Source organism: the organism of the source record quoted next, unplaced genomic scaffold, assembly GCF_019419815.1.
Source record: "Pyrus x bretschneideri cultivar Hongxiangsu unplaced genomic scaffold, Pyrus_bretschneideri_v1 Contig1, whole genome shotgun sequence".
Lineage (NCBI taxonomy): Eukaryota > Viridiplantae > Streptophyta > Magnoliopsida > Rosales > Rosaceae > Pyrus > Pyrus x bretschneideri.
The window spans coordinates 6360939-6371495 of record NW_025999390.1 but is presented as its reverse complement, the minus strand read 5'-3'; the positions used below and the strand labels follow the sequence as shown (position 1 = coordinate 6371495).

The 10557-nt window shown below is 37.7% G+C and overlaps 1 protein-coding gene across 1 annotated transcript; it reads left to right on the top strand.

Annotated features, from left to right (window-relative positions):
- The first annotated feature begins 2957 nt into the window (after nt 1-2957).
- Nucleotides 2958-10460, top strand: LOC103953576 (plasma membrane ATPase 4). The gene is made up of 17 exons (XM_048582227.1): nt 2958-3047; nt 3193-3287; nt 5505-5624; nt 5712-5948; nt 6041-6802; nt 6896-7018; nt 7109-7213; nt 7298-7442; nt 7573-7737; nt 8125-8363; nt 8516-8548; nt 8637-8718; nt 8800-8960; nt 9072-9245; nt 9486-9668; nt 9767-9948; nt 10126-10460. The coding sequence occupies exons 2-17, from the start codon at nt 3231-3233 to the stop codon at nt 10220-10222; spliced, it is 2865 nt and encodes a 954-aa protein (XP_048438184.1). The 5' UTR covers nt 2958-3047; nt 3193-3230; the 3' UTR covers nt 10223-10460.
- Nucleotides 10461-10557: the final 97 nt, after the last annotated feature.

The window sequence follows — 10557 nt, the reverse complement described above, 5'->3', positions numbered from 1 at the left end:
CAAAATGCCTCGTGCTATATGGAGGTGGGCATGTACATATAAGGCAGATCACCCCCTCTCCGTTGGTCGATGTGGGATGTTACAATCCACTCCCCTTAGAGGGCCCGACATACTCATCGGCACACTCGCACCACACGACAGAGTGGCTTTGATACCATTATGTCACATCCCAGTCTCGACTCCGCCGTAGCATGATATTGTCCGCTTTAGGCCCCAGCCACGCCCTCATGATTTTGTTTCTGGGAACTCACACTAGAACTTACCAATGGGTTACCCATCCTAGAAATGCTCTCGCCCAAACTCACTTAACTTCGAAGTTCCGATGGAACCCGAAACTAGTGAGTTCCTAAAAGGCCTTGTGATATATGGAGGTGGGCATGTACATATAAGGCACATCACCCCCTCTCTGTTGGTTGATGTGAGATGTTACATATACTATATAGGCACATCACTCCTTTCTACGTTGATAGATGTGGAATGTTACATATACTATATATTACTCGTATTTTGTTGAGGGATTCTTCAAATAAATTTATTTGAGAGACAGCAAGTGATGCTCAATCTATAATGAATTCTAATAATTTGATCGTTGAACATACATTTCTGATGCATAAATCACCTTACAAAAATTCATCAAAATCGAAAAGCATTTTGACAACTCAAAATGAACTCCTTGATCTGACTAATATTGATGGCACGAGGTATTTTATGTTGATAGATGATATTTCTCTAGTTTAACTTTAGAAGTATCTTTCTCTTAACATTAGTTGATGTCTAAAATGTACGCTCGTTAACAAATATTTTTTTAGTACATCAATAACATCAGTTTGTTAGATATTTAATCGTTAGAAAGAAGAAGAATCGGTGATGATTGATCAATACAAAGTTGCATATTTCGTCACTGCAAAAGATTCATCTGTCTCATTAACTAATATTATTCTCCAAATAATATATATGTTAAATTTGACCTTTATTCTTCGATTTTAAAACCTGCCACCATCTTTTTGGGAAGAATAATTCGTAAAGAAACTCTCTTCAAGACGAAGAGGAAAAGAAAAGAAATATTTCTGAAAATTGTCAGCCACTTTCCAATTCCCATGCTTCTTGCATACGTTAGTGATTAAATTATATGCTTATTTGTTTTCGAAAACAAATTTTATTCCTTTTTTTTTTTTGAGCACTACTGTTTTTGAGGTGTGATTTCTGCATGTTTTTTCATTTCATTTGCTCTTCTATTCAATGTAGTTGGTAATTAGAAGCCAAAAAAAAGTGTGGAAGGTGAAAAGAGAGTTAAAATCACTTGTTTTTAGACAATGCTGATACATTCTAAGCTTGATTAGGAAGAGGGTTTCAACCCGACACAAATGAGATCAAGAAGAAAGTTCTCCCCACCAAGAGAATACATCACTTACAGAAGAGTAGCATCATAGAAAAAAGTTTGGATGTCAATTTTCACACTTTTTTCGTTTTCTCTACTCACTCTCGTATTTTTAAATTTCGGCAGTTGAACATGTCAAATGAGCATGAAGACATAAAAGCAATGTAAATACACAAAATAAGAGTGTGAAAATAACTTTCCAATTAATTTTGGTAAGCAAAGAAATAAATGTTCAAAAGCTTCCTAACATGATTGCAATTAGATCTCTATATAGCTTGGTTTAATTAAAAGAAAAGTAAATTGTATAAGAGTTTTGTGATGACTGTGTCACCTAATTAACGCTCGGAAGCTGCGCCTTTCATAGTGGAACACTAGAACCACAAATGGATGATGATGCGGTTTTTCGATTTGGATTTTGTGATATTTTAATTGTCCATAGGGAGTACATACGAGTCAATTTCTAAATGAAAGACCAAATTATTTTGTGATAGCAATTTATAACATATTGGATGACCTAAAAAATGAAAAATTATTTTGTGGTATTGGAATATTATTTTGTGTATAGTCCATTCATGTTATAAACTTATAATATGGATAAATTATGATTTAAAAAAGGTGACCAACTATTATCTGCCGCATCATGCGGTCTTCAAAAAATAATTTAAAATTTTAGTCTCCCCAACTTATCTTAAAAATAAAAATAAAAAGTTGGGTTGAAAAAACCAGAACAAAAATTGGGACATGTTTATGCTTGACTATTTTCAGCATAGAGACGGCATGCAATAAGCTCGTAACGAGCACCATATGCTGACATGATGGAAAACCTTCAACATGTTGGCATTATGTTTGCAAATTAACTTTGAGCATATTATCACCACAAATTATTGGCATCCATCGATCAGTGTTTGTTCCCCCAATGCATGGGGAAAAAACTCAAAACCCCTTTTTACTTTAGGATTAAGCAGTGAATTTTTTTTTTGCAAACATCAACGTTGACACCAGGGGCGGAGCCGCATGAATGCCACAATAACCATGGCTCATATGGAATTTCACCCATTTATGTATATTGCACGCTAATTTTTACAATAAATAGTATATGGTATCAACAGTCATGTGAGCATCTCTAAAGTAGGCAATTAAATCTCTTAGATCGTGTGAGTTCCATCTTTAATAAAGAGCATAGATAACAATTTATCACTCATTGATAAGGTTAGAGAGATTAATTTTTTTTAAATTAAATTTACAAATCAAATGATATGGTTGTAGATAATTGAATTATTATTTAAATATCGATTAATACGTTTGTTTCTTATGATGATACATCATTTGATTTAAAATTTTGATATCTCTAACATTATCCCGGCTCGAAAAATAAAAAGATAACAAAACAAAAACAGAAGAAAAATGACCGTCACGGACTCCCCCACACTATTCCTCCACGCGCCGCATTGCGCAAAGGGGTGGCAGGTCAAAGACGCTCGAATATGGGCCCACTCATGGATCCCCACCTACAACCAAACTCAGATGTATATAAATCAAGCCAGTGTGGACTCCCTAGCTCTCCTTCATTCATTCATTCACTCCCACCATTTCACCCGCCCCAGCCGCGGGCTTCGAGACCGGAAAACCCTCCTCGGCTCCTCCCCTCATCCTCTGTAAACTTTTCATGGTAGGTGGCCTTACGTCTTCTCTCACTAGGACTCTCTCTCTTTCTCTCTCTAGACTCTAGGGCTTTATATTTTTCAGACTACATATACTCCGCCTCCTTTCTCCGATTTTTGCTCAAAAACTAATCAAGTCCTCTCTCACTGCAGCTCTGACCTCCTCCGAGCTCCCCAGCGACTCCTCCACCATGGGCAGCGATAAGGCCATCAGCCTCGAAGAGATCAAAAACGAGTCCGTCGATCTGGTATATATATATATCCATATCTATATCCTGTCCTTTTCTCTCTTGAACTCTGCTGCATGTGTTTGGTTTCCTGGAAAAAAAGCTAAAAGGATAGCAAAATTCCGATCTAATAGAATTTTTGGGGAATTTTGTTTTCTCTGTAACAGTATCGTGAGTTCATCTCACTCGCTTCGAAGATTTTTTTTTTAATAATTTTTTCCGCTTTCTTTCTCAATTTTTCTCGGCATTTTGCTTTTATTTATTTATTTCGCTAATTTTCTCGCCTGCCAAACGGTTGTTGATATTTTACGATCAGAGTTTGGGTAGCAGGAGATTTCGCATCGTCCTTTCAATTCTTCGAAAATAAAATATTTATATTATAAAAATTTATAAATTATCTCTTATTTTTCGTGGTTAAATCGGCGGCGTGACTTATCTGGTTTTTTAGTCTGTCATTCCGGCGATGATCTTGGAGAGACGACACACCAAACTTTCAGCCCATCTGAATCGTTGGGGCCGTTTGGACTCCCCTTCCGGTGGGACCAGACCAGAGCCCAGAACGAACGGCTCAGATGTTTCCCTACCATATCTCAAGCACTTTTTATTTGTTTATAATTTTTAAAAAAAATTATTATTAGTATTTTCAAAATTTCATTCTATAATCCTAACTTTCTATAATAAAAAAGAAAAATAAGCTTTTTAAAATGCGAATAATTTTTTTTTTTATGACATTTTCCGTTTTTGCTTTCGGAGAATGTTGTTAAAAAATTTATATGATCTGCGCTTTTTGGGGAGCGTGTGTGAGATACGCACCCGAAAATCACATGAAATCAGCGGCTTGACAACGCAACGCTGATGTACCAGAGAACATGGCTGGCAACCGAATATTAAATTACCCTCACGGGCCCTATTTGACGCGTGTTTGATACGCACCTCTTTTTTCGGTGATGCTTAAATAGTTTTATATAAAGAATAGAATAATTTTTGATATATGAGATTGAACAATTCCATATGAAGACCTGTGTTGATTTTATTCTATACTTGGGGCGTATTTTATTTGCTTTTTTGATTTGGGATTTGGGCGTTTTGACTGCATTCCTTGTACTACATATTTGATATTTGCTTGGATCTCTCATTTATAATTTAATATATTTCTTTAATTTTTGTTTTTGTTTGGTCAAACGTTAAATGTCTATTGAGGAATAGCTAAATTGTTTAGTAAATGATAATATCACACTATTTTTTTTTTCTGGTCGGTGAATAAATAAAGGGTATTGTTATCTTTCACTTAGTATTACGATCTAGTGATATTTCTCTTCTCTTATAAGTTAGATGTCTTATATTCGATTATTGTCACATGCCAATTTGAACCGCATTAAAGCTAAGCTCATCCCTTGCTTTTTAGTGTAGATCATTAAATTAAATGAACTGAAGAAGATTAATGATAAAAAAATTAACACAAAGATGTGTGAGAACTAAAAACGAAGTATAAATAACATTACCATAAATATAAAAACAAGTGACATAAACATGGGTGCGTGTGCATAGAGTAAAAAGAGCGTGTTTTTATTATTCATGATTGTATTTGTACCAGTGTTCTGGTTTGGTTTAAGCTGCATAAGGTCAAAAGTGTGTTCACAAGCAGTCGAAATATCATTGTTAACTGTTTTAATTATTTTAATTTACTATTTCTCGAAGTCAACAAGGGAGACAGAAGTGTTTGACTTTTTGTCCTTGAAACAATTGTCTTTTTCTTTTTTCTTTTTTTTTCCTTCGGGGAACCTGCGTGTTTTTTATGGTTCACATGAGGCAGTGAGCTAAAGCAGATCCCATCTGTCCACACATATATTTCGTGAATCTATTGACTATTAATCCGTGAAGCCTAACTGTTGAGGATTTTGTTGACTGAAGAAAAATCTTAAAATATCATCAACTTTTTTTTTGCTAATTACAAGTAAACTATGGTGCATTGGTGAATTCTTTCAGTAAGTTTTTAGTTTGAAATAATTGTATGTGTGTAGCACCGAACGTATCATGACGGATGCGATTTAAATATCGGAGCTGCATTCAAACGATTCAGATAAATTTTGAAATGGAAATGTTTCTGTTATAGGAATCATCTAAAAATTTCATGTAAAGAAAATAGGTATTGTTTGAATTTCATATTGTAGAAAACAGTTGGTTGCGTGCAGTTACCCCTAAGAAGTGAGCTGTTGATTCATGTGTATTTGTTCACAGGAACGGATTCCAATAGAGGAAGTCTTTGAGCAGCTGAAATGTACAAGAGAAGGTCTGACTGCAGACGAAGGAGCCAACAGGCTTCAAGTCTTTGGACCAAACAAATTAGAAGAGAAAAAGGTTTGTTACAGTTTCTGACATATTGAAATCTTTTGTTCCAAGTTTTTTTTTGGTATGACATGTGATGATTTTGTCTTCTGTAAACAGGAGAGCAAACTGCTCAAGTTCTTGGGATTTATGTGGAATCCTTTGTCATGGGTTATGGAAGCTGCTGCTTTGATGGCTATTGTCTTGGCAAATGGTGATGGAAGGCCTCCTGATTGGCAGGACTTTGTTGGCATTGTTGTTCTTTTGGTCATTAACTCTACTATCAGTTTCATCGAAGAAAACAATGCGGGTAATGCTGCCGCAGCCCTTATGGCCGGTCTAGCTCCCAAGACTAAGGTGAAGAAGTAAAATTGTTGAACAATGCTTATATTGGTACTGCCAATATTCTTATGAATAGTTTCCTGATTTTTTATGGTCACCTGATGTAGGTTCTTAGAGATGGTCGATGGACTGAGCAAGATGCTTCAATTTTGGTGCCTGGAGACATAATCAGTATCAAATTGGGGGATATTGTTCCTGCTGATGCCCGCCTTCTCGAGGGTGATCCTCTGAAAATTGATCAATCTGCCCTTACTGGCGAGTCCCTTCCTGTTACTAAGAATCCTTCAGATGAAGTCTTTTCTGGCTCAACATGTAAACAGGGTGAAATTGAAGCAGTTGTTATTGCTACTGGTGTGCACACCTTCTTCGGTAAGGCCGCACATCTGGTGGACAGCACCAATCAAGTTGGGCACTTCCAGAAAGTTCTCACTGCCATTGGGAACTTCTGCATTTGTTCAATTGCCCTGGGGATACTAATTGAGATAATAGTAATGTACCCAATACAGAGGCGCAAGTACAGGCAAGGGATTGATAATTTGCTGGTTCTCTTGATTGGAGGAATCCCAATTGCCATGCCAACTGTTTTATCTGTCACTATGGCTATTGGCTCCCATAGGCTTTCTCAGCAAGGAGCTATCACCAAGAGAATGACTGCCATTGAGGAAATGGCTGGCATGGACGTTCTCTGCAGTGATAAGACTGGGACTTTGACCCTGAACAAGCTCACAGTTGATAGAAATCTGATTGAAGTGTTTGCCAAGGGTGTGGAGAAAGAGCATGTTATGCTTCTTGCAGCAAGGGCTTCTAGGACTGAAAATCAGGATGCTATTGATGCTGCAATTGTAGGAATGCTTGCTGATCCTAAGGAGGTAATTGGTCTCTCACTTTTCTTTACTTTATCATTACTTTATGGTCCAAGCCTTCATAATCTAATCTTCTGTGTCGTATAATAAATTGGGTAGGCACGAGCTGGTATAAGAGAAATCCATTTCCTACCATTCAACCCCGTAGACAAGAGAACTGCTCTGACCTACATCGATTCTGATGGAAATTGGCATCGGGCTAGCAAAGGTGCCCCCGAGCAGGTAACCTTGTCTTAGCTCAATTCTAGCCATTGATTTGGGGAAGAATGTCCCTCTCCGGACATAACAAATGCAGATATTTCTTATCCTCAGATATTAGCCCTTTGCAACTGCAAGGAAGATTTCAAGAAAAGGGTGCATGCGGTGATTGATAAGTTTGCTGAACGTGGACTTCGTTCTCTAGCTGTTGCAAGACAGGTTTGAAAGGCAAACATTTATCATATGCTTATTGTTGTGTCAACTGAATTCTTGATATCATTTCTGTCATTAATTTATCTCCAGCAAGTACCAGAGAAAACAAAAGAGAGTCAAGGGGCACCATGGCAGTTTGTTGGTTTATTGCCGTTATTTGATCCTCCTAGGCATGACAGTGCAGAAACAATTCGCAGAGCTCTCAATCTCGGTGTGAATGTGAAAATGATTACAGGTAAGCTTCATTGCCCCTTTAAACTGTGTATTAAACTATGACTACATGTAGTCCCTCCTCCCATTTTTCTCCTGCCTGGGGAATTTCAATGCTTTATTCATTCTGTATAATTTGTCTCCCTATTGTGTAGGGGACCAGCTTGCCATTGGCAAGGAAACTGGAAGGAGGCTTGGTATGGGAACAAACATGTACCCGTCTTCCGCATTACTTGGCCAAGACAAGGATGCAGCCATAGCTTCCCTCCCCGTGGACGAGTTGATTGAGAAGGCTGATGGATTTGCTGGAGTGTTTCCTGGTGGGTTCTACCAGAACTTCTTTGTTCTTTCTGCTTTCTAATTAAACAAGCAATCTGTTTAATGAGAAGCTTTCTTGGTAGTAGTTTGCATTTCCAAAGCACTTGTTATTGGTTTAAATTCAGCCTAGACTCATGATGGTTCATAGCATTCATAATGATTTATAATTTAAACCAATACCAAGTACTTTGGAAATACTCCAGTACCGAGGATAATTGTGAGTGCCGCCAACAAGTAAAGAGGACAGAGCAACATTTAATTCAGTACTTGTTGGCGACACAGACACAATTATCCACTATTTTTTTCATTATTAATTAAATGTGCACAGTATATGAATGTTCTGAACTTGATATTGACCCTTGTTCTAACACATCCTTTTAATATTATAGAACACAAATACGAAATTGTAAAGAGGCTGCAAGAGAGGAAGCACATCTGTGGAATGACTGGAGATGGTGTCAATGATGCTCCTGCTTTGAAAAAAGCAGATATTGGTATTGCCGTAGCTGATGCTACTGATGCTGCAAGAAGTGCTTCAGATATTGTTCTCACTGAACCAGGATTAAGTGTGATCATAAGCGCAGTACTGACAAGCAGAGCAATATTCCAGAGGATGAAGAACTATACTGTAAGTTACATTTATGTTTATTGAGTGGATATAGTGGTAAATCTTCATGAATATACATATAGTTGTAAATCTTCATGAATATATGCATAGTGCTAAATCTAGTGTTTTATAAATCTTCCCAGGCCATTCTAATTATTTTGTTCCATTTGCAGATCTATGCTGTTTCAATTACCATACGTATAGTGGTAAGTGAAGCAATGATCGGTATTTAGATGCTAGTGTTTTCCTATTTTAGGCTGTGTGTTGGTTCTCACGTTGCTAAGATTTGTGCAGTTTGGATTTATGTTCATTGCTTTGATATGGAAGTTTGACTTTGCACCCTTCATGGTATTGATCATTGCCATCCTAAATGATGGTAAGATCATCCGCCTATCTGTTTGTATAGGTTACCATTAGAACACTATAGCTCTAAATGAGTCTGATTTGTTTCTGCTAGGAACTATCATGACAATATCAAAGGATCGAGTGAAGCCATCTCCACAGCCAGACAGCTGGAAACTGAAGGAGATCTTTGCTACTGGCATTGTCCTCGGAGGTTACATGGCACTAATGACTGTAGTCTTCTTCTGGCTTATGAGAGATACCGACTTCTTTTCGGTAGGAATATAATCTTTCTATTTTCCATTAATAAATAAGGTAATCAGGTCACAGTTGTTTTGGCAAGTGTGTTCATTCTTCTGATTTTATTTACTTTTTTTCATAATGCAGAATAAGTTTCATGTGAGACCTTTGAGTGATAGGCCTGAGCAAATGATGGCAGCGTTGTACTTACAAGTGAGTATTGTGAGCCAAGCCCTTATTTTCGTCACAAGGTCTCGCAGCTGGTCGTTTGTTGAACGCCCTGGACTTCTCTTACTTGGAGCTTTCATGATTGCTCAACTGGTAAGCATTTGTGCCAACAGATTACCTTGATAATGTTACCTAATTGCGCTACTGGATGCAAAGGTTTTATAATTCGTAGTAATTTCCAATAATGTTAAGAAATTTGTGCCTTTTCAAAGTAAAAGTTCCCCTGTTAGCAAGCTTAATACCTGTATGATGTTTCACTTGGTCGCAGTTTTACACGTAGGACAAAAAAGAATTTTCCCTTTTCTTATAATAGCTCATTCTGCAAAATGGCAGGTTGCAACTCTCATAGCAGTGTATGCAAACTGGGGTTTTGCACGGATAGAGGGAGCTGGCTGGGGGTGGGCTGGTGTCATCTGGCTTTACAGTATAGTGACATACGTCCCTCTTGACTTGCTTAAATTTGCAATCCGATACATTCAAAGCGGGAAAGCGTGGAATAATCTTTTGGAGAACAAGGTATGTTGCATTCCACTACATTGTAAGCGCTACTCTACATTATATAAGTTAGATTCATGTTTCTTGCCACAATTTACCTTATTGTGCCTTCCCAACAGACTGCCTTCACTACAAAGAAAGATTATGGAAAAGAGGAAAGAGAAGCACAGTGGGCTGCAGCACAGAGGACCCTTCATGGTCTTCAGCCACCTGAGACGAACAACCTTTTCAATGAGAAGAACAGTTACAGGGAACTTTCCGAGATTGCAGAACAAGCCAAGCGGAGGGCTGAGGTTGCAAGGTAAGGACCAGTTGTACTCGTACATAGATAAAGAAGCGCACATGCCTGGATAATGATATCTGCCGGTTCTGTGTCTTGTTCCCGTGAAAATGCTTCATCTTGCATCATTTCCCTTTGCTGGTTTGACTTGTTCTTAATTGAAATCAAGTTCTAAGAGAGTTTTCCATTTTTCTGCAGGCTTCGGGAGTTGCATACTCTGAAGGGTCACGTCGAGTCAGTTGTGAAGCTCAAAGGACTCGACATCGATACAATCCAACAACATTATACGGTTTGATGAGCCTTCCAAAAGGGAAACACAGAGAGGCTTAAGCTTCTACCTTGGAAGAGTGAGAAGCGATAATTAATGACGATGATGATGAAGCGCATATCAATAACCTTGTGTCTATAGATTAGGTTGCAACTAGTTTACTTGATGTTAAATATTGGGCAGAGGTTTCTCCTCTTTCGTAGCCTAAAAACATGAATTTTACAGCTTTCGTTGCTTTTAATCAAATATCGCCCTTTTCTTGTGACTGCTGCTTGCTTTTGCATTATTACTGCACAGAGTAGGAGCCTACAAAGCAAGTAATAAGGAAGGACCCATTATTTTATGGGTAGGACATAAATCTT